Source organism: Periplaneta americana, chromosome 11, assembly GCF_040183065.1.
Source record: "Periplaneta americana isolate PAMFEO1 chromosome 11, P.americana_PAMFEO1_priV1, whole genome shotgun sequence".
Lineage (NCBI taxonomy): Eukaryota > Metazoa > Arthropoda > Insecta > Blattodea > Blattidae > Periplaneta > Periplaneta americana.
The window spans coordinates 110393832-110420316 of NC_091127.1; the positions used below are offsets into that span (position 1 = coordinate 110393832).

Consider the following 26485-nt stretch of genomic DNA (forward strand, 5'->3'; position numbering starts at 1 on the left):
AATGAGGAGCTTATGGACGGAGTGAAAACCTGGCTGAGTACACAGGTGGCGTCTTTTTATGAAGAAGGAATACACAAGCTAGTCTCACGCTATGACAAGTGCTTGAATTTATATGGCGACTATGTTGGAAAATAGGAACGTTTTCTAGGCATAAATAGTTTGTAACATTGTTTGTCTTTTTTTGTAGCCAATCGGAAGTTGATTTCTGAATAGCCCTTGCATTACATTTAAGTTATTACTAGTGACTTGAGCAGCAAATGCTACATTAATTTGCTTACACTGGTTAGGATTTCATTAAAAAGTTCGAGTTCTTTCCAAGGCTATCAAGTCTACTAGTATGCCATTTTTTTTTAAGATAGGAGATAATTATGGTGCTGGTGCTAATGACAGTCATTCTATCAGAAGATCCAACTCATCTTTTCCTTCCACTCCAATCTATTTATTTTAAGGATTTTACGACTTCGGTAATCATCAACATAGGGCCCAATAATAAGAAAAGTAGAGAGCAAGATATAACTCTATGCAATTTATTACATTCACAATTATTTTACAGTTAACTTGAAATGAAAAAAAAAAATACTAGGTGTTAGGAAAATTAACTTCACGAATTTCAACATAATAAGATGATACAACTCTTATGCTATTCATTACATTCAAATTATTTCACAATTAACTTGGAATGAAGTAACACTTAATATTAGGAAAATATATATTAAACAAATAAATAGGAACATGGACAATGAAACACAGAATGAACTAACGACAATTTATTGCTCTATTTTATTGGAATTAGCGTCCCCCTTTGCATCAGCTTCCTTCGGTGTTGGGGACTCTGAGTAGGTAATGAGAACAACCCTCTCTTTGCCACTAGAAGGCAAAGTTTTCTTTGGTGCAGAAATCGTGAGAACACCATCTGAAGATAACTGTGCTGTTACAGTGTCAGGCTCAACATCACTGGGGAGCTTATACCGGCGTTGGAACTGTCGTGAGATGAAACCATGATCATCCTCTTGTTCCTCATGCTTGCCCTCTACAACCACGAAGTCATCCACCACCTTCACAGTGAGCTCGTCTGGTTTGAAATGCTGCACATCCAAGTTCACCTGTAACAAGAATTGGGCATTTCCTTTGATAATGACCTAATCATTAATTTCTTGTTTTGCTAGTCTGACAGTTCATTTCCATCAGCAAGTTAAAAGCAAATATAATTATGATGACAGGAAAGAACGTTAAATAACTAAGGAATTTTCACATCATTTCTGTTTTCAAGGAAAAAAAAGTTCATGTTGAAATCTCTCAAACTGCGTACACATATCTCCACAGCAGATATACAAAAATGAAACATGAGCTGCAACTATTAACTGTAGAAATGCGAAAACTTGCTTGGAATGTAGCATTAAGAAAACAACAGTGCATATCTGAGAGTGTACTGTCATTCAGGGTGAAATCTGAGGGACTCAACATATGTTCGAATTTTTTTCAAGGGGTAAGTTAAGTTTTTGATTATACTGGGTGGTGCAGATAAAAGTAGCCTGCCTCTCATTTGAATGCTTGAAATTCCATTATCATATCATATAACAAAATGAGTAAACAGCTACAATAATAGACAATTTTATGCAATAATCGATTGTTGGCATTCTTCCTGTCAGTATTTCATCAGTCATCAGTCGAATTACACGCATCTGTTCACATTCTGCAAAATTACTTACTCGACACAAGAAAGAGTGTGAGAACAGATTCGATTAAGGAAAACCGCGAAATTTTCAGGGGCAAGTTTCCAGATAGAGGACAACCGGCAAAGAGAGCAATACAGAGTTTGGTTAAAAAGTGGCAAGCTACAGGATCTGTGCAAAATGTGAGTCTATCTGAACATGATTCGCCGTGCACAGCTGTGTATTGATGCTGCAGGGAGCCACTTTCAACTTCTTCTCTAAAAGGTGAATCCTTTTCAGCACTTCTGTATTTACCCTATACCTACACAGGCTACTTTTATCTGTGTCACCTTCTATAATATGGCAATCGTGGGGGGGACCTTTACTTTTATATGCTTCACTCCTACATCTGTCATAACTCCAACAAACTTCCTCTTTTAGCTTTCTTCTTTGCTTTTAGTCCTAACTGACCACCGTAAAATTTTCTACTTCCAATACACCACTCCCTGATTGTTCTTCAAGTGAAAGTAGGTCTTCATTTACAACCACTTCCTCCTGCTCTAAAACAATTATTTCAGCTTTATGTAGTCCTTCAGTTTCTGAGACCACTATCTCGACCAGTTAGAATTTTCCATGAGAGACATTTATTCTTCGTCGCTGTCAAACTCTACCACTGCTTGTTCTGACATGTTCTTCAAAGCTGCTGAACCAAGAATTATATCTTTGTTCCTTATTGTCTTCATATTTCGAAAGCTTACTCAATACATGTTCTGGGTCAAAGGAAATTAAATATTAATCAATTTACCTCGACAGCTTATTTTTCTGTCAGTTTGCAGATATATATTTCAGAGTCTCCTTTACAGACATGGAAAACGATCTTTGGACAGCGTGCCTCATGTGTACTTCTTCCAGTCATGTAAAACCTAAAGATTCATATTTTCAGTTTATGACTTTGGAAATTTATAGAGTTTTGAAGCTTTACAATAAGAATTTTTTTCTGTCTTGACAGCTTTGATAGCAGCTTCTAACCTCTTAGGATCATAGTTTCTCGTAAGATTCTACTCCAAGCAACATCATCCGTTGTCACCCCATACTTACAGAATCATACAAGTTATCACTTTTGTAATAGACGAGTGACTGAACTTTAAAAAAAAAAAAAAAAAAAAAAAGAAAAAAAACACTGACAATAAACTGAAGAAAAATGTGATTTCAAGAAAAATATAACTCTGTAATCTTCACGACAATGAAGTAATTAAATTATCTGCGTAAAATCTGTTATGAGTAACAAAATGACTGATGCCACCAAACATTCATTGTTAATCTATACTTACTTAATACTTATGGATTTTAAGGAACCTGGAGGTTCATTGCAGTCCTCACATATGCTCGCCATTGGTCCCTATCCTGTACAAGATTATACCCTATGTGGTGTAACTTGTCTCAGAGGCAATGAAATGGAAGACTCAGAGAGTGGGTGGATGTTGGGCAAGCCAGTTTAGTGGAGGGTTGAAAACACAAGTGGTCCCTTTTAAATGGTGACTTCTTATTGTGTAGCTGTAGAGAGGGTGAGTACTATATCTCTTTCTCTTCAGGCAGGGAAAAGATACAGCAAACAGGGTATAATCTAGTCTCATCATATCCCACCTCCCTCAAATTCATTTTAAAATTATCCCCCACCTACGTCTCGGCCTCCCGAAAGGTCTTTTCCCCTCTGACCTCCCAACTAACACACTATATGCATTTCTGGATTCGCCCATACGTACTACATGCCCTGCCCATCTCAAATGTCTGGATTTAATGTAATGTTCCTAATTATGTCAGCTGAAGAATACAAAGCGTGCAGTTCTGCATTGTGTAACTTTCTCCATTCTCCTGTAACTTCATCCCTCTTAGCCCCAATTCTTTTTTCTAAGAACCTTATTCTCTAACATCCTTAATCACTGTTCTTTCTCAAATGAGAGTCCAAGTTTCACAACCATACACAACATCCGGTAATATAACTGTTTCGTAAATTCTAACTTTCAGATTTTTTGACAGCAAACTAGATGAGAAAAGCTTCTCAACTGAATAATAACAGGTATTTCTCATATTTATTCTGTGTTTAATTTCCTCCCGAGTGTCATTTATATTTGTTACTGTTGCTCCAAGATATTTGAATTTTTCCACCTTTTCAAAGGATAAATTTCCAATTTTTATATTTCCATTTCATACAATATTCTGGTCACAAGACATAATCATATACTTTGTCTTTTCGGGATTTACTTCCAAACCTATCGCTTTACTTGTTTCAAGTAAAAATTTCCATGTTTTCCCTAATCGTTTTGGATTTTCTCCTAACATATTCACGTCATCTGCATAGACAAGAAGCTGATGTAACCTGTTTAATTCCAAACCCTCTCTGTTATCTTGAACTTTCCTAATGGCATATTCTAGAGCTAAGTTAAAAAGTAATGGTGATAGTGCATCTCCTTGCTTTAGCCCACAGTGAATTGAAAAAGCATCTGACAGATACTGGCCTATACAGATTCTAATATACATTTCACTGAGACACACCTGTTTTAAATTAATCACGAAACTCTTGTTACAACACAGAAAAGTATGTAGGAGGCAGCTTTCATGACATTATTGTAATGGCTTAAATAAAAGTATATCCAAATTCGCCTCAGCATCCGGTATCACTCCAGATGACAGTAGTCTAATGTCCTGCTATGTGACATTCCTCGGTCATTTAAAATATCTTAAGAGAGAACAACTTAAAATTAATATTCAGTAAAACCAGTTTACAAGATAAGACTTGCACTTAACACACTTCACGAGCTGAGTGAGCACATCTACTCAAGGTCAGGCAGGAACCATTAAATCTTTCAATCTTTAATTTCTAAACCTTATACTTAGTATATGGGGATCTATAATGAAATGCAAAGCTCCTACATTGGCGAGAATCAATAACAGAGTTACAATGTAGTAATATTGCCATCCTGAACAAGAGAGAGACAGAAAGGGAGGGCAAAATCAGTTCCACCCAGTTGCATTGTCATAGAACACTGTATTATGATCCGCTTATCTATAAAAATTGAATGATGTGATGGAAGAAGGGCCTATCTCACTCTTCTGCCAAATTTTTTTTTTTCCTTTTACTTTTTTTTTTTGCATACCATTTAGTGCGTACGTTTATGAGCTTTTTTTGTTGTTGGATATGCCTACCTCAGGCACGACTCGTAGGTATAGGCTCTAAGGCAGAGCCTTCCCTAAAAAAAATTTCGAGAAAAAAAAATCTCAACAATATTTCTATTTATAACACATTTATAAACATCGTACCTTTCCTATAACTACAAAAAAATCCTTAACATGTTTTCTATTCATTATTAGATACGATATAGTGAACTCTTATTTTTAAATGTTCTGTTACTGGAAAGGCTTTAGCAAGCTTGCCTGAAGAGAATGCCCACATTACCAAGAAATTGTCGTGAGCAGAGAACATTGTACGAAAGTTGTTGTTATTTTCTAATGCCAGGCGTTTGACAATAAAGTCATTTGACCTCTTACACTCCAATATTTTTCAAAGATATTATCATGACCAGCCACTGAAGCACAGATTTTGAGGTGTTCCGAATCCATTTCTTGGTTTCAGTTGCACAATGGGCAGTTAAGGGACTGATATATTCCAATTCTATGCAGGTGTTTAACCAAACAATCATGGCCTGTTGCCAATCTAAATGCAGCTACAGACGATTTTCTTGGTAAATCGGGAATTAACTGTGGATTTTGATGCAGAGAATTCCATTTTTTCCCTTGGGATTGTGTTATCAAATTGTGTTTGTTGAAGTCTAAGTATGTAGATTTAATAAATCTCTTCACAGAGTAATACGTAGATTTAGTAACAGGTCTGTAAGCAGCAGTGCTGCCCTTCTTTGCTAAAACATCCGCATTCTCGTTTCCCAGGATTCCACAATGGGATGGTATCCATTGGAATACAATTCTTTTATTGAGTGATATTAATTGAGAGAGCATTTTAGTTATTTCTGCTGTTTGAGATAAAGGTGTGTGTGTTTAGAGACGATTGATAGAATAGCTGCTTTGGAGTCTGACAATATAACTGCATTCCTAAATTTATTGATGTGGCATAGAAGATTCCTGAGACATTCACTTATTGCAATGATTTCACCATCAAAACTTGTTGTTCCATATCCAAGTGATCTATAAAGTGAGAAGAGACAGCACGTAACACCTGCACCGGCATCTTGTTCTCTGAAGATCAAGGATCCGTTGGTGTATAAATGAAGCCAGTTTTGTGGAGGGTACCTAATATTAATTGTCTCTAAAGACAATTGTTTCATTATTTCAGTGTTTACTTCTGATTTCAGTATTTCTTCTGTTAAATTTAGATTATATTCTATATTTAATAGAGTTTAAGGGTTTGGTTTAATTTGTAAGTTTGTACGAAAGTTGGAAACATCATCTTTCTCTCTCTCCCGTATGCAAGACTCTGACCATTATGCCCAATGTCTTCTCGATCTAGACCAGGCCTTAATGTAGGCCTAAGTTGTGCAACTCGAAGAATCGGGTTCTTCTGTTTGAGTGTATGGAGATCAGTGAAATGTATTACTTTATTGCATATCAGTGCTAATTTTTATTTAGTGTAATGTGTTCATAAGTTCCGTTTACTTCTTGTTGGATAATATGTTGCAGAAATAATTACAAAACTGTGTTATTTTAATATGAAGAGAGTTTTACAAGTTAATGTAACCTGTTTGCATCAAAGTTTAGAATGGAAGCTACTTTGAGGTTTAATAAAGAAGAATTTATTGTGATTTTAATTTAGTACATCTACCTTCCTTAATAATTGTAGATAAAAAATTTACCATACCACTCCTAAGAAATTAGTGTACGTACGATTGTATGTTACTATCTGGTAGGTAGTAGATAAATACAATTCAATACAACCCAGGGCTCAACTGTAGAATTAAAATACAGACAAACTGAATGTGTGGGTATCATACATGACATTCATTCATTGATTTAGTGTTCTGTCCAAGGGCAGGTGTTTCACTGCAAACCCAGCTTTCTCCAATCTTTCCTATTTTCTGTCTTCCTTTTCGTTTCCTCATATGATCCATATATCTTAATGTCGTCTATGATCTGATATCTTCTTCTACACAGAACACTTCTCCCATTCATCATTCCTTCCAGTGCATCCTTCAGTAGGCAGTTTTTCCTCAGCCAGTGACCCAAATGCTTAATTATAATGTATAATTGCGAATATAAGAATACAAGGTAAATACAGTAAACATAACCTATAATTTCTATATGACATCACAAGGTACCTATATAATGGGCAGGGCATTGGAGACCACTAAAATTGGACAGAAAAGGTTATATTACAGTATATAACTCCTTAATTTAAACTAGGTACATTAAGCATTCTTGATCTTTTTCCAGAAATTTTATCAGTGTCTATAACTAGTAGGCCTATATGTAAAGATTCTCAATACAATTGCTTGCTTTCACTCTGAAATAATTATTCAGCAATATACATAAACATAAGTTATATTAATGCATTGGTTTGTACAGTCTATACAAAACTAGAAAGGTATTGACAGTTCAGCGGCTTCTAAGCATCACCATAGCAACCGCTCAAACTAGCCAATCATAGACCATGACAAGAGGCCTACGTTGCCGACTATTTTGCAGCGAGCACATGCTTTGTTCGGAAGTGTTGATTATTATTATCATCATTATCATTATATTAGTCTGCTCAAAGACCGTATAATACAAATTTATCAGTTTACGATTTCGTGTCAGCTGCTTAGTTCCGACACGGCAGACAGGCGGTGCAAAGAGCTGCACTGCACTACCGCACAACTTCACAACGTCGCTCCCTTTCCGATTGTGCGAGAGAGAACTGTCAATACCTTTCTGGTTTTGTATAGACTGTAATTTTAATAATTGTGCTACCACATTCACATTCAACATGACAACATAACCTGTAAATCTAGTTGCTCTAGTAATAACACTGTGGGGTTACCATATTTCAATACAGTACAATTGTTTAGTCAAGTGTCCGAAGACCAATAAGGCATCACTCATAAAGCAACTAAGCCAAGAGATAATGGAGTAGGGTGGCTAGTTCCTTCCTCCCCTCATTGCATACATCGCTGACTAGTAACAGGTGGAACTAGCGTTGAGATAGTTCCTGTGATTTCGGAAGTGAAAATAGTTGAATTTGTAAGATTTTTTGTGGAGCTGCGGTTGATCGCATAAGGGAACTACGAGTGCTGAGTGACTTCCAACGATTTTGAAATAAGACTGAATTTTTATTTTACCAAATCTTGAGGCAAAACTTCCAAGTTTTTTTTTTTTTAGTGACATTTACTGCTGTACGAAATTTACGAAAATATTCTCTAAGTCTATTAATATTTATCATGTGTAATAGTAAGGCTGAAAAAATTACCAATTTTCAAATTATTCTTCCATATATTGACATAAAATAATTCTGTACGCAAATGTATTTAGAAAGTAGGCCTATACCGAAATTTGCTTTCCTTACCTTGAAACCATCGTTATCATTCTGAACTTTTGAAACACCACTCTGAAGCGGAGACTGATTTCTCCATGGTCTGTAATACCCACCACGGAGTGTAGCAATAAATGAAGGGTTCAGAAGTTCATCACACAGCATGCCTCTGCCGAAGTGTTGATCGAACAGATAATTAAGCAATGGTACCGGTATATCCTTGATCAGTAATGGAGCTAGAGACATCTGAAATATTAATTAGTTTTTCTACACTAACGTAACTGTTTTAGGAAGCTCACAATGTCTATACAAAACTATTTGGTATATTACTGAATATCATTGTCAACGAAGACAAAATAAGATCAAGTCTATTATAATCGAAACAAGCAATCAATTAATTAGTACACCACCTTTCTTATTAATCTTATAATATCAGCGATATCTAAATAAATAAGAAATGACACACTCGAATATAGCCAAATTCCAAACATACCTTCAATTCGTTGACGCACAAAAATTTAAAACTGAACTTCGATTTTCTTTTTCTTGTGTTCAATCGCGTTCTCACAACCAACAATGCCAAGTTTAACGGTTATGCAGAGCCAACTTCAGTTCTTCTTTAAATATCTCCAACAGCGCATGCCCATTGCAAGATTCTAGCAGTTTCCAGGCAAAGAACTTTCGCAAAAGCAGACGTATCATCCAATCACAGTCCGTGGATATCCAGAGTACCGCAATCCTTTGCGCCGGAAATGCGAACCAGCCATTGCTAATTCCAGCGCGCGTTATTTGAGTACACAGTTGTATAGGGAATGAATGTAGTTTATGCAGCCTAAATCAGAGTCAAATATTCTTAATTTTAAAAGACACGGACATTGACCTAAGCTGAGTTTTATCACAGTCTAGTATATACAGTCACGAAGCTTGAGTTTATGAAGGTACTAGGAACAATAGACTGTGCAGGTATTATTTCGCATTGTCTGTGATGAGGCGATAATAGCGATCCTAGTGGTTAGCAACTATCTACGGATGCATATTTACTATGTATTGAACTTCGTGACTGTATATATTATAAAATCGGTGTCATGCTGAACATTCGGCAGGTCTATGAGCGGCCTCGTGCGTCACATTCGGCAGGTCTTTGAAATTTAATTGTATTCTTGTTTTCAATTTCCTGTGTCGCCGCTCCAATCACTCGCCTCAGTTTCATTGTTGCAACCAATACGCTGCTTCCATTATAAAATGACACCTACTTGTCTAATCCGTGGACTGAAAACCGAGGTTGCAATGTCTTGCGATATTACAAATTATTATTAAAGAGTTAAAAATGTCAATGTACTCATAATAATAATAATAATTAACAGAGGGGGCTTGGAATTGAACGGGTTACATCAACTGCTTGTCTATGTGGATGACGTGAATATGTTACGAGAAAATCCACTAACAATTAGGGAAAACACGGGAATTTTACTGGAAGCAAGTGAAGAGATAGGTTTGGAAGTAAATCCCGAAAAGACGAAGTATATGATTATGTCTCGTGACCAGAATATTGTACGAAATGGAAATATAAAAATTGGAAATGTATCTTTTGGAGAGGTGGAGAAGTTCAAATATCTTGGAGCAACAGTAACAAATATAAATGATATTCGGGAGGAAATTAAACACAGAATAAATATGGGAAATGCCTGTTATTATTCGGTTGAGAAGCTCTTATCATCCAGTCTGCTGTCAAAAAATCTGAAAGTTAGACTTTATAAAACAGTTATATTACCGGTTGTTCTGTATGGTTGTGAAACTTGGACTCTCACTTTGAGAGAGGAACAGAGATTGAGGGTGTTTGAGAATAAGGTGCTTAAGAAAATATTTGGGGCTAAGAGGGATGAAGTTACAGGAGAATGGAGAAAGTTACACAACACAGAACTGCATGCATTGTATTCTTCACGTGACATAATTAGGAACATTAAATCCAGACGTTTGAGATGGGCAGGGCATGTAGCACGTATGGGCGAATCCAGAAATGCATATAGAGTGTTAGTTGGGAGGCCGGAGGGAAAAAGACCTTTGGGAAGGCCGAGACGTAGATGGGAGGATAATATTAAAATGGATTTGAGGGAGGTGGGATATGATGATAGAGAATGGATTAATCTTGCTCAGGATAGGGACCAATGGCGGGCTTGTGTGAGGGCGGCAATGAACCTCCGGGTTCCTTAAAAGCCAGTAAGTAGTAATAATAATAATAATAATAATAATAATAATAATAATAATAGCTATTTAACAATATAACAAATTAATTCTTATCTTATCGAGGAAGTAGACGTGACAACGTGACTCTTAAAGTGAAATCTACAGAGCAACAATCGGTCGGCAAAATTATGTTTTAAAGCACACCGCACGTTATTGTATGATGCCGGCATGTTAAGTATGAGGCCGCGGCAATAATACTAGACTGTGGTTTTACTTTAAATATTCATATCCTAAGCGTGTTGAAATGGAATAACAATGGCGATTGCGCTACTCTGGGTATCCACGGACTCTGCATCCAATGCACAGTCAGTGACACCTGGATGATTCACAGATGATTTACATTATAAAACAGAGGAGAAACAACACCTTATTAACATTTATGTTGTATAGAAACATAAATGCAAACGACGTTGAACGCAAAAATAAAAAACGGTTCAGTATTTACAAAGTAAACATAATTTATGCGATAAATGTGCCTCTTTTACAGAAAGCATCTTCTCAAATCTCAACTTTATATCCGATACATACACATTGATATTTTCAATTTCAAGGAGATTTCTTACTTTCTTTTGTTTTGATGGTAATCATAGATTAGAAACTTATTTTGTATAAATACGAGTTTGAAAATGCTAATTTGTAATTGTTTTCAGTTTCTTCTGGAAAATACTAAAAAAATCTGTTGTTTAGAATAATAATTATTGTTTAACTGCATATCCGCAAAAAAATCACTGTTTGTCTATCATAATAATAATAATAATAATAATAATAATGTTTTATTTTCGCTGGCAGAGTTAAGGCCATAAGGCCTTCTCTTCCACTCAACCAGCCTTAATCAATACAATACATATTTAAATTACGAATATATATGTTTTAACGACTAGTAGGCTACATATTTATTTAAATTTAGATAAACCTATAAGGTAAAGTAGTAACTTAATTTATGAGCTAATTTAATTCAATCAATTATAATTAATTTGAGATTTGAGATAGCTAGTAAAATGATGAAAATTAATTTAATATAAGCTTACTAGAACTATGTTACAGGGAGAAAAAAAATATATATATATATATAAATCTAAAATATATATTTCTATAATGAGAATATTAATGTAATTGCCATTATAGGTTTTGTAAATCTATTTAGAGAAATTACACGTTGTAGCCTGCTGCTCAAATTTGCATTTAGGTTACTTAATATAATATCGCATAGATTACCGTACATAGCTAACTTCTCCATAAATTCGTTAATACGCTGAAATGAATCAAATTTCTTTCTGTCAAGTCATGTCGATCAGAAATCAAGTTTTCTTATAAATCCTCCGATTTTATCTCTGGCTCTTATGTTAGCATCTTCGTTTTGCAAGCTTGTGTGCAAGGAAGACCAGTCTAAGCAGCTTGACTGGATAGCACAATTGGTTCCAAATTATCGTACTTTTGATAGGAAGATCGTACATATCATAAAATAGGCCTATTTTGATTATTTTACCTAAACTCCCTCCACAGTGTTTTATTTAAATGATTTTTTTTTAATTCTTGCAAGAAAATAATTGTTAAAAATTAAATATCAGAGTATAAAATGATTTTTTAACACTTTGTTGCCTCCTTACCTTGGGAGGATCCTCAGAAGGATCAACAACAGCAGGAACATAAGAGCCAAAAGCTACATCTAGCCCTTTTGCAGTTTCTTTCATCAGATTAAAACCAAGCTTTAAATTTAGGAATTTTTTTACCATAATTTTCTATAATAATTTCCGTTCTGTATATTTAAGTACACCGAATATAGATTTTTGGCAGAAGGACCTACTATAGGACCACTATCACTGTCTTCTGATTCCATTGCCACTATTTCACGTCAGAACCTATCACAATGACAACTGATTTCTTACTGCCACTGCCACTACAACGAAACACGACTGACACAAGCAAGTAGGCTACTATTAATAACAGGCTGTTCCTTGTTCCTTTGTGTACACAAAATAGGCCTATATTTTGAATATGTTTATTTCCTTTTTCCGTTTTGGGTTCTCAAAAAATTATATCCAACTTATTAATTATTACACGCTTATGTGGAAACAGTAATTATATTTATACTATTGAGAGGATTGGAGAGACCATTTCTCCGAGATATTTGGAAATAAACAAGACAATATTTTGTCAGCATCATTTTTGAATAGCCACAAGTACCGGTAATGGACACTACGATATTTATTGTCGCTATAATAATGTTTTAAAAAACAATTAAGCTGTCATGTCGCCTGGACCTGGAGACCGAGCAATGTTATAAAAATATGTTTAGCGACAGTCGACTGTTACTTTTAACGCATAAGTGCTACGTGCAGAAAATGTATAAGTGAAATACACCCGTAATCCAGCAGGAATGTATATAAAAAATTTCAAATGTCGTAAATTGTAGGCCTAATAAATGTTTAAAATGCCCTCTTTTTGACATTTTGTTTTACCCTCTTTGTCGATAGGATCATACATTTTGCGTACCATCCGCGGATTGGATCGTACGATCGTACATGAGACCAAATTATCGGATTTGTATGATCCAGACAGAGCCTTCTTCAGTTACAAGCCAGAGCCATACGTCGGCAACACTGTAATTAACTATAAAACGTCTTTGGCGGAGGCCTACCATCTATAACACGTGTTGGTGCTAATGCCGATTGTCAATGTAAATTAATGTTACAATATAAGTGTGTGTCGATGGAATTATGTTCGCGGTCGTACCAAACGTTAATTGTTGATGTATTATAAACTAAGTGCGTGTTGGCGATAAAAACAAGACAATAAATGAAAATATGGCTGCAGTCTTTAGCAATTTCTACGGTTATTATTAATGACAAAGTGATTGACAATTCTTCTAAATATTAAATATTGTATCAACTACATTTTTATTGTCTTACTTGTGGTTTGTGGTGTATCAGAATTCTGGCCAAATTGTTGGGTTTCGCCTGCTATATCAATAAAGTTACGCCATTGATTTTCAAGTTTTGTAAACAGCTGTTTTGTGATCCCATAAATGTTGCAGTTTTGTTGAAGATCGGAATGCCTGCTATACGTCAGAACTACCTATAATTAATACATGCATACACTCACTTTGTTGGTTTTCAAGGTTTGTTTATTAATATTATTTCTTTAGTAATAAATTAGTTATAAACATATTTCTTTTCACTTCCTATTTACAGGATTTAAAGTTCACTGAGTTTACGCTAATTGGCACATACTTAATAGATAATGATGTATTTTGTTGCGTATGTTTCTTCAGTTTTTCATAGATCTTTATACTTGGCCTTGGCCTATTTAAAATTATATTTTAAAAAATTATAACAAATAATTTGGGATAACAGTATTGTCATGGTGACTGGCGAGGTTCAAACTAAAACTGGCTTCCTGGGCATCTGAAATCTATAGAAAAGCACGACAGATAATCACATGAAATTAAAATGTATATGATATCCTAGATCTTTCACGTCAGAGGTGAAACAACATAAAGCGGCAAAACATTGTCAACTTACTACCCACATAATGGTTAATTGACTGGAATAGGGTATTGCGAAAGAAGTCGTTATTTTATTTATTTTTGGTACAAGTAACATTTCTTTAAGTATGTATTTATTTTCCCTTGTACCATCAATAAAAAACACGTATGCTTTTAATTTTTCTAAGTTATAAGTGGCTGTATGCAAGTACTCACGCGGTATTCTGAAACTCAAAATACCATTTCGGATTCCGTAATAAATTACGTACGTCAATACACTGAATCTCGACCATATGCACTTAGTTTCGTATCAATCAATGTCGAAAATGTACTTGTGACAACGAAATCAAAGCACTAAAACGTCAAAAGTCACGCTTTTATTTCGCCTCCGCTCAGCGTTGCCAAACCTACCCATGCTCCGGCTTGTACCTGAAGTCTGGTTATGCCCATTTATGTACATAAGAAACTTTATTATTTACTATTTTATCGAGAACTTTGTTAAAATAGTCTCTTCGATGCCGTAATGCAATCTGTGAAAAGCCCTCAACCGTCCGCCATCATGGAGTATTTAGAAGGCCCAATCAAAGAGTTTGTAATATATAACTAGAGACACCAACGGCGCTAGTTTCGCGTACAAAATTGAACCGCTGTTCGGCAGCCATTAAAGGGAGTTGATGCTTCGCCGGGAGTGCGAGCAGTTCGTGCTTATTGAGGAGTACGAATAAATATAAGTACACTAGAAATACTGTGCCGCAAATAATTGTTCCAACATAGCTACTATTGTAGGATGCTCAGGAAAGCATGCATATCTTAATATTTGGAAGAATGTTCCAAATGCAGTTCCTCCTTTGAATGTGTTTACAGAATGTCGGATTATTTCTTGCATAAAGTTTTTCCAGAAACACATTAATCAGGTTTATAAGGTTGATTTCAACAATGTATGTAAGGGTTAGGTGCCATCACATTACAGTGGATTATAATAGCAGAGTGCATAAGAAAATCCTCAGACTATATCTGTCTAAAACTGTTTTGTTTCACAATAAATGAATTAATCATGTAATTTCCGTATTGTATAGTATGTACTTCTAGTTTTGGTTGTATTAAATGCAAAGAAAGTAGTGAAAATATAGCTGATAGCCTAGCTAGGCCTATTATTACCACTACTGCTAGGTTTACTATGACCACTACTACTATGCCTACTATTACCACTACTACTAGGCCTATTATTACCACTACTACTAGGTCTACTAGGCCTATTACTAATACTACTAGGCCTATTATTACCACTACTACTAGGCCTATTATTACCACTACTACTAGGCCTATTACTAATACTACTAGGCCTATTATTACCACCACTACCAGGTATATTATTACCACTACTACTAGGCCTATTATTACCACTATTACTAGGTCTACTAGGCCTATTACTAATACTACTAGGCCTATTATTACCACTACTACTACGCCTACTATTACCACTACTACTAGGCCTATTATTACCACTACTACTAGGCCTATTATTACCACTACTACTAGGCCTATTATTACCACCACTACTAGGTATATTATTACCATTACTACTAGGCCTATTACTAATGCTACTAGACCTATTATTACCACTACTACTACGTATATTATTACCACTACTACTAGGCCTATTATTACCACTACTACTAAGTCTACTAGGCCTATTACTAATACTACTAGGCCTATTACTAATACTACTAGGCCTATTATTACCACTACTACTAGGCCTATTATTATCACTACTACTAGGAACATTATTATTACCACTACTACTAGGCCTATTGTTACCACCACTACTAGCTATATCATCACCACTACTACTAGGCCTATTATTACCACTACTACTAGGTATATTATTACCACTACAACTAGGCCTATTATTACCACTACTACTAGGTATATTATTACCACTACTACTAGGTATATTATTACCACTACTACTAGGCCTATTACTAATACTACTAGACCTATTATTACCACTACTACTAGGCATATTATTACCACTACTACTAGGCCTATTATTACCATTACTACTAGGTCTACTAGGCCTATTACTAATACTACTAGGGCTATTATTACCACTACCACTAGGTCTACTAGGCCTATTACCAACACTAGTACGCCTACTATTACCACTACTACTAGGCCTATTATTACCACTACTACTAGGTCTACTAGGCCTATTACCAATACTACTACGCCTACTACTACGCCTACTATTAATAATATTATGCCTACTATTACCACTACTACGAGGTCTATTATTACCACTACTACTAGGTCTATTATTACTACTATTACTAGGCCTAGTATTATCGCTACTCCTAGGCCTACTATTACCGCTTCTAATTCTATTAAAAAGTCTGACCTTTAACTTCGTGGTGTAAACTACACAATGAATAGATTGTTTTATTATAAAATTTATTCTCATTATGTTTTAAACCAGTTTCCAGAATTTGTATGATCTCATACTTCACCACTAAATATTTTCTAAGCACCATATACTTTCCTCTTCCTTTGCATGAAAGGACTGAAATATAGATCATTTTAAATATTACAGTAAATAGCCATTAGGCCTATTATGTCCTTAAAACAATACTAGCAATACTGAAAATTAATGTTGACATTGCCATTATTCAGTATTTCACATACTTATCCCGAGTGTATATGGGTGATTTAATTTATTTTTTAGAATATCGCCAAAGATGAATCATTATAATACTTTAATAAATATAGCGCTCCTCTGCCATTCATGTTTATTTCATAACGATCCATCCTTGGTAAAAGATGTTTAAAACAGTGTCTATCACCAGGCTACATCAATGTATTGTGGTACTGTTTTCGAATTTCGCGCCGCAAACACTCCCTTTAATGGCGGATGGTAGCCGATACAATTTGACATTTTTCTTGCCTGCCACTCACGGGTATGTGTCTCTAGTAAGTATTACAAACTCTTTGGGCCCAATCTGTGAAAAGCCCTCAACCGTCCGCCATCATGGAGTATTTAGAAGGCCCCTGCTTTGAACAATCTTTTTCGTTATCTTAACCTTGTGTGTAATATAGCGCTACAAACACAATATCGTCATTAAAAACAAATAGAGATATTATATATTATATTAACATTGCTACATTTATTTGAAAATCACAGTAATAACAACTTACATATTAAAATAACAACAACACATAATTATACACAGATTATATAATGGCTCCTAATTTAACGCTAGCTGCTAGCAAGATGAGAGTTTGTGACGCACAAGTCTGGATACTTTGCTTAATGCAGCCACGCGTTTCGCTTCACATGAATATTTGCTCGCTTCGTGACGTCTGGCTCCAGAAGATACCTGTGTGGCAGATACGAAATTTGTAAGATCGTTTACACTTACTTCTCTGCTATAAAAGGGTCGTTTCAGAACAGATTTAATGAATAAATGATTAGGTAAATAAATAAATAAATACATACATACATACAAACATACATAAACGGACGAGCGAATAAATAAACAAAGAAATAAATAAATTTTAACAGACCATGTAACAGGTATTTCTGCAGATATAATATAACATAAGACCTTTCTTAATGCGTCCGAATCTAATGGTTGCATTCCATATCACGGGAAGGTTAGCGAGCAACATTACTTAAGGTGACGAATATATCACAGACCTATTCATAAGATCTATTTACAGTTAGATTTTGAATTCCATCGAAAGATGGCATCACATAGCAAAATCACTACATCTACGAAAGAGCGACTTAAAAATTAATCATTTCCAATATAAAAGTAGTAAGGCAGAGTAAGTTCACTATAGTCGCGATGCTGTTATTCCCGGCGTGACTCCTCCTCTTTGCTTACGTCTTAGGAAGTGAAGGCTCTATAAAGCCTAGGTAGGTAGTGTCGTTCGCCATTTTTGCTCTTTCGTTGCCGAGCTACCATACGAGGAATCTATTTGCTACACCGTTAAACATTATCATGTCGTAGCTCCTATGATAATAAACCAAACGCACTGTAACTGAACAAATAATTGAGCGGAAAATAACGTTCTCGTGTGCTTTCTGCGAACGCCAACGAAAGAGTCAAAATGGCGGACGAATATATTAAGTATTTATTGAGCCTTAAGAAATGAATAACGTCTTCATAAGCGAATCACAAGACGCACACGTTTAGATGTAGCCGACCTGCAACGTGATTGGCTGCCGGAAATTAGAGCGACGGGACTTATAGAAGCGGCAATGCTATTCTCTGGGCCTCTCTTCCATACCCCCCCCCCAAAAAAAAAAAAACTTCAAATGCAACTCATGGTAGTCTAATTCAAGTCCACGCAATTATATCGTGACAGAACATTACAGTTACATTAAAGTACATCGTCTTCGGTGTCTAAGGATTTATGATACTGATAGTTACTTTACCATTCTCTTTCACAAAACTTTTTCAATCCAATAATGTCTAGTTTTAAAATAGTATTAACGGACCATGGTCGTGTGCTAAGTCAACAAGGGCAGTTACGAAACTCGCATCTGTAGTCAATCAAGAATCAACAGCCTTAGAATCCGATGAAGACTGATGACGTTCCTGGATTACTAAGGATAACAGCATTGAGCTCCGAAGTATTTCTTGATGAATTTACAGTAAGAACATACCTAGTTAAGGATCAGTCAATAACATGAAACTGTCATTCATTTCAATATGGGATTAGTAGTTTGAAACTTCACCGGAAGAATTTGAATAGACAAGATAATGTATATCTTTGTACAAATGAATAATACTGTTAAAGCACCCTATTTCATCAGTCATTCCGACACTTCACGATCCTCTCGGTACTATCTGACATCACAACCAAGGGCACACGCAGGGGGTAGCCAGTAGTAGCAATTGCTACCACTGAGATTTTATTTTTTTTACGAGTTGGATATATGTTTTCGCAAACCCCCAGTAAACAATTCAACAAAAGCGAATGCTTCAAACTATGAATGCATGCGCAGGTTATATTTCAGAACTGGCTATTCTTTATGTTCAATTTTCTCTCTCCTCGTCCATCCGTTTCCTCTAATTTTCTAAACATCTTGCTAACATTAAGATTGGATTCTGCGAGCGCCCTTGATCACAACACAAAAGAGCAGAAGTCTAAACCGAGCAATGCTTATATTACTGTAATTCTAAATATTATTTACTGTATACGTTAAAATAATATCCTCTATTAACTTAACATACAATTAAAACATACGTAATATATAACTCACATTATAAGTTTCTTAACTGCAAAGCTAATTGGTGAGTGCGCCAGATTAGGGAAAGTTAATTTCTTTGACGTTTGTATCTCAACCATTTGCTTGATACTAAATTCATCAAAAGACATCGTGGCTGTGAGATGCAGCCCAGCGACCATACGCCAGCCATTTCGGGGTTGTAAGGGGTGCCCTGCAATTGATTACAAAATATCACCTATAGCTAAAGTGTTTAGTTTAGTATAGTGTAAAGTGGCAGCGTGGACTGAACCGATGGTCTGTCTCGCAGGAGGTTCGCGTTCGAATCTCGCTCAGATCTGGTATTAGGCTATATTAATTGGAAAATCCATAGTGACACTTGTGGCGGACAAGGTTGCTGTTGGTGTTTTTTCCGGGGTTCTCCCGTTTTCCATTCTACATCATTCCGTGAGATCTCTATTTCATCATCATCCTCTTCTTCTTCTTCTCCTCCTCCTCCTCCTCATCATCATCATCATCATCATCATTATCATCATCATCATAGCATTCTCCGATCGTCGCCTGGCAAAGAGCTTAGAAGGCTAGTTCGGACACGAGTGGCGTTGCCTGCTTGCAATCCGAATACGCTGTGAACCTTAGCACAGTCAGTTCGAGTGGGTTGGGAATGCGTCTACTTGATGGAGTTAAGAACAATAGACCAAGAGCTAGTCCATGTGTATGGTCATATAACTTCTCCTCCAATAGAATAGAACATACTATGACAGGAAGAACAAGTCGTTGCTGTCTCTTTTTTTTAGCTATAATTTATGCAAGAAAGTAGGAAAAGTTGCCTATTTCCGTGATACCCTTATCCCGTGATACTTTTTAAAAACTGAATGTACGTCAAAGCTTTGTCATTCGATCACAGTGCCATTCATCTTTCTCGAAAGAGTGCTTCGTTCGCCTAATTTTGGACATCGGCGAACTTCCTAGCAAGATACCCAATCCCGTGACATTCAGTGAGAAAACGTATCACGGAATTAGGCAACTTTACCCTATATCAAGTTGAAAGAGTCTGCATTGGAAATGTTACAGAATGACAAAGAAATCTCTATTTATTTTGTGATGAAAGATGGGTGGAGCGGAGAAAAATTATGTTAAATAATGGCTGCCACATATATTTTAATCTCATATTTCTTCATTACATTTTCACAGTTTAGTCCCTCAAGCCGATTAAGAGCAATTGTTGGATAACTTACAGCGTTGGACCCTGGACTCTTTTCCCCGACATTATCACCTTTATCTCATTCAGACACCATATAACTAAAACCATAGAAGTTGATAAAGCGTCGTAAAATAACCAATTAAAAAAATTCACTGTGGCCAGCTTCCACATCATGACAATGTTCCAGGAATTTCATAGTTGATCAGAAAAAAAATTAGTATGTTTACTGTAAAGGCATTGTGAACTCTATGCTTCAGCTGATCAGAATTGAAGAGCCCACTGCAAGAATGATGGATGTCACTTTTTTGTCGAAAATGAACCAAGACTGTCAATGCATAGCTTAAGACATATAGAATGTACATAGAGAGTTACATGGTATTAACACTGGTAGTCATTGTCCAGTAATGATCGGAAAATCACAGTTAAGCTTTGAGCGCTAAGAATTTCAAACTTTCAATTGCTTCTCCTGCAAAATGTATTCCAAATGACATCCATCATTCTTGCAGTGGACTCTTCAATTATTAATTATATTTCTTTTTATAGTTTTCAAGTGGATTTAGTCACTGGCAAAGGTCCAACAAGTAAACTACTTTTCCTCCTAAAAATAATTCATTTTAAAACACCATGAAGGGGAAGGGTGAAAACTTAAAGCTACGTCATAGTGAACTATTACGCTAGCCCTTGGCGAGGCGCATTTTACCAACACCAGTTGACTACGCTAAGGTTAGCTGCATATAGGCATACTGGTTTCATGTCCGTAGTCCACCAGCCTTCTCTATATGTCAGCGATCAGAGAAATGTTATGAATATGATATTGGAATAGATGTCGCTCAGAAAAATATTAATGCACAGGCCTAACATGGAGAAACGGAAGAATCTCGAGAAAAACCCTAACTTCTATCTTGTCCGCCTCAAGTGTCACTATGAACTTTTCAATGAAAAATCTCAGACTGAAACAGACTGACTCAAACCAAGACCGCTTGCATGACAGACTGATGGTCTATATCACGCAGCAATCGCAGGGACTAGGGCAAATCTAACCTTAGAAAAGACGTATCTTAATTTGGTCAGCATTCGAAAAAAAATCCAATCTATGTTGATCTGTAGCTAAATAGTACAGTACAGTATAAGCACAGTCTAGTATATACAGTCACGAAGCTTGAATTGTGAGGGTGCTAGGAACAATAGACTGTGCCGGTACTATTTCGCATTGTCTGTAATGAGGCGATATTAGCGATCCTAGTGGTTAGCAACTATCTTTGGATGCATATTAACTATGTATTGAGCTTCGTGACTGTATATACTAGACTGTGGTATAAGGTTTTAAGTAATGCACTATTCAAGCGTGGACTTCAAAGAATGTATAATAAACTGTAAACTACTGAATAACCGTATTCGTTCAATAATATGTAAAAATTGCGAGATTGTTGGCTCAAAAACACTACTTTCTGTCAAAAATATGCTTTTTAGCCGAATGGATATTTATGGTTTTGTAGTAACCCAATTGCATTCTTCATAAAATGAGTATCTTTCCAAACACTTTTCTAACGAACTCTTACTTGTATAATCTCAGGCGCTTACGCGACACTGCCGCAATACGTATCACTCATTATGCAGCGTCCATATTCATCACTGCACTTCCGTGCGAATCCAAAATCAGCTATTTTGACATAGTTCTTGGAAGCCAGAAGTACATTTTCGCACTACAGAACGCGATGGCTGATATCCAAAGAGTGCAAGTAGTCAACGGCGGATACTAGCTGCCTGTAATATAGATAAATATTTTAGATAAGTATTAACCTTACTTTATGGTAATAATACGAAAATGTGAAGTCTTAATTGTTCAGTCTTTGATTTATTTATTGTAGCAAAATATCAAAAAGTTATTTTTACTAATACATATTAGTGAACGTTTTCGCTCTTATCATGGGCATCATCAGACTAATAAGTAGATATCTATGTAAAAGTAGGCTAAGTAAATCCATGTTAAACATATTGCAATAAAGTTTAAAAAGTTTAAAATAACCGTCAATTAAAAATAAATTATTAAAATTATTGATAAGGTTACATGTGAAATTTATTGGAAATTATGCATATTTAATAAAAAAAAAAACATACTAAAAATAGTCTATATGAGATGGATTAAAAATTTACGAACCAATACTTTTCTATCATCACTAGGTTGGTCATGGGTAAATTATTAAATATATACTTTACGCAACAATTGTATGAATGTGAAAAAACTGTAAGTAACCACTTGTTTATCTTGTTTATTTAGCAATAGGGAGAAATTAAATAATAATAATAATAATAATAATAATAATAATAATAATAATACTTTATTGCCAGAACAAAGATACATATTGATTTTTTTATATAAGAACTCTGTAACACCCCCAGAAAGAATAAGTTACATTCTCGTGCTCAGGGGGCATTCCACATAAGTTAATGTTAAGACGTTTTATTGAATAACAGAGTAAAAAGTAATAAAAGAAAAAAAGAAGAAGAAAAACACATATCACAATAACTGAACTTTAAATTTTCTCTGTTAACAGCAATATTTTAATAGATTTTTTAAAAATAAGGAGCATCAGCAAATTGTATGTCTTGGAATTTATCTATTATCTTGGACCGAAGTTGCTACTGTGATTATATGCTACAGTTGTAGTACATTTAGGAACTGTCAAGCATATTATGTTGTCTGATCTTTTGGTTTTATATTTATGTGAATATAAATTAAATATGTTTCGGTTTTTATGTACGAAATTCAGTAATACATTGTTATACATTTGATGGAAGTGAAATATTTTAAATTCTGAATACAGCAGCTCTGAAGGATAATCAAGAGGTTTATTAAGGCATATTTTTATTATTATTTTCTGTAGCAGAGTTATTGGCAAGAGGGAGGTACTATAAGCACTACCCCATCCTATAATGCCGTATTGTAATATAGCTTGTACTAATGCGAGATAAATCAGTTGTAAAGTATGGACAGTCAAGTAATTTCGTAGGATGACAAAATAGTGAATAATATTTCTTAATCTATTACACAGGAAGAAGAACAATATGCATACTTTTTACAAAAAGTCTACAAAGAACAAAGATACCTGCAAAAAGAATTCTGTCATTAATATCTGGAAAAACAAGTGACAAAAAATGTAACTAAATTCATGAAATTAATGTAATAAACATGGATGGAAAAGCATAGTATGGAGTGAAATTAAATAGTGTGTAACAGACTATGAAATAAGATAAGTTGGCAATAAGTGTATGATTGCTCAAGTAGTGGTTTGTCCCAATACCATTTTATTTATTTCAAGAATTTCAACATTTTCAATGTATTTATGTAGTCAGTAATAATGCCACCCAAGTGCTAGACAGTTTAATCGCACAATTATTCCAATAATAAATTTCTTGATTTTAACAATTTGAAGAATGATTTCTTATTATTTTGAAACCTATTTCATGTTGATGTCCGACATGTTCGATTAGATTTGTTGGTGGAGGTTATCAGTCTACAAAATGACACATTTAACCAAAAGTAAATGCACTAATATTGTTGGCTTGGATATACATAAAAACTTTATAAATTAATATACCCAAATTTAATAATTCCACTAATCCTTTATGAAAATTGTATCAATGTTTGGCTCCACTTATACATGCCAGATCCAGACTTATAGACGATAATTTAAAGTATCAACACAGTCTAGCTAGTATATACAGTCACGAAGCTCAATATGTAGCGAATATGCATCCATAGATAGTTGCTAACCACTAGGATCGCAGACAATGCGAAATAGTACCGGCACGGTCTATTGTTCCTAGTACCCTCAACAACTCAAGCTTCGTGACTATATATACTAGACTGTGGTAACAGCTCACAATTACGATGACTGATATTATTCCCGATTTCAGACAACTACACTTGTGGGATGATGATAATGATGATGATGATGATGATGATGATTTGATAAATTTGATGGATTTGTTTTCTAGTAACCTATTTCCTAGATAGCACATAATTCTGATTTTGTTTCTTATATTGTAATGTGAATTTTGAAGTTTATGGTTTAAAATATGTATGTCATATTATGGTGTAGCCTGTAATATTTTGCAGCCCACTGAAAACAGATTGAAATGAATACGAGAATTATTTAATTTCAATTGTACATTCGACACAAAAAATGAGCGATCACCTATAGCCAGAATTTCTCTAAAGTCTCTAATTTACCCTTTCGATATATTATCTTTGCTCTAAATTATTTATAATGCTTGATTTGTAAACAGAAATAACAACAAAGAAACAAATCAAAAGAAACACAGAGCGGAGTCCTCTCTTTTACTACACCACGTGAACCCTGGGTTTCTAGGTAACAGTTACGTGTTCTTACAATAAGAGCCATTTGAAACAATGACAACAAATTACTGAAACTCTCCCGCCGCATAATAACATTCGTTCACGTGTGAAACTAAGTTCTCACGAATGCACACGAAATTTTCCGAAGGGGACTTACCCTGTGGTGTTGATCATTATTTGTGTCTAAGATGATACCTTTGGTTTGCACCAGCAACCACTGGTTACATACAAAGTATGCCAGGTGGTCATACGTTACCATGCTTGGCGGGTTATCGCAAACACAGTGCAAGGCGTAACTACAAAATTGAGCATAGCTGCTGTACACTGAATATAAGTAAATATTTTAAATTTAAATAGGTACCAGTATTTAAAATGTTTATTTTATGGTTATTTTATTGTTCTTAAGTGAACATTTAATTTTTATTGTAACTTTATTTGAGGCTATGAAATATTTAATTTTAAACTAGGGTTAGAAGCTTTACACCTTTTCCATAAAATAAATTTTATCGTAGCTTTTCTTTCTTACCTGGAAGATCAGTGACTTTTTATCGATGTGAGCAGATTGCTACAAATATTTCCTAGAAAATAGTCTGGAATTAATTTATAATGTATGTGTGTGTTTATATTTATTCTGTACATATCTTTGTGTTTGCGTTTCTTCTGAATAACTGTTTATGTATCCATTTCTTCCGTATAGTTGTTTGTGTTTTATAAGCACTTTTTTTCGTAAAGTTCTATACTGCAATATGAATAACTGAAGAATAAAAACATTAGTTTTCTAGAAAAGTGCCAAACGGGAGGAAGGAAGTGATCTCTGACGACTAATGAATGTTATTAGCACTGTTGCCGTTCTGTCTCGTTATGGTGTGGTTAGTTGTGGTGTCCCACATATTCTAAAGTAATGTGCAAAAGAAATAAAACCCAATTTATAAATTTAAAGTTTTACACTCTCTTTATGGGTTATAAATAATGGCTTTGAAATGAAATTCGAAGAACAGAGACTGTTTGTTACCAGATCAGACCAACAGGCCTATTTCATAATTCCCTGATATAAAATTAATGACGGTGTTGATGAGAAAAGTCGTACTGCTATTGTAATGTGCCCACGAATCGTACGATCCAAGATAGTCGCTACGGAACAATTGTTCCATTCATGAGAGATAGGCCTACTAATGGATTTTGTTCAATAGACATCACGATGTCACGCACATAATGCATAGGCATCATCATTGTGCATGTATGTCCCCAACAATGATTTACAAGGTACAGAACTTTTCTTCTTTCTTCACTACGAGTAATGTAGCCAACTTAATGTAATTATTTTAATGTAATAAGTAGCCTAGCTGAAGCGATGTAGAAAATTAAATTAAAACTGTTAAAATGTCAACATTATGTACCTACCTAAAATAATGTTTGGCTTCGCATTCTGGGAGAGGTCATTTTTTTGTTATATAATTGAAGAGATCTACTTCTTTACAGAGATCCATAAATATAAAAATGTTCTCATTAACATGCAGCACGTCTAGCGTACTAACTACAGTATATGCGGATGTTATACAGATTTGATTATCTTGATCTCGCGACAAAGAAATTTGGTTCCAAGTTCTTTCAAAGCTATTCTCGTATCTATTGTTTTTACCGCTATTTTTTGGTATAGCCGTTTCTGAAGATCTTATACGCTATTTTAACTTTTCCATAAGAGCCTTCTCCGATAGTTTTATATCCACTTTTCTTCAAAGCATTTAATGCTCCCTGCTGTTCGAATATCTTTATAAGCCTACATGATAGGCCTAT

The 26485-nt window shown here is 35.0% G+C and overlaps 1 protein-coding gene across 1 annotated transcript; it reads right to left on the minus strand.

The window, feature by feature from the left end:
• Positions 1-511: 511 nt before the first annotated feature.
• LOC138709240 (alpha-crystallin A chain-like) lies at positions 512-8920 on the minus strand. The gene is made up of 3 exons (XM_069839875.1): positions 8660-8920; positions 8200-8412; positions 512-1103 (listed from the first exon to the last, which is right to left on the minus strand). The coding sequence occupies exons 2-3, from the start codon at positions 8410-8412 to the stop codon at positions 768-770; spliced, it is 549 nt and encodes a 182-aa protein (XP_069695976.1). The 5' UTR covers positions 8660-8920; the 3' UTR covers positions 512-767.
• Between the last annotated feature and the right edge of the window lie 17565 nt (positions 8921-26485).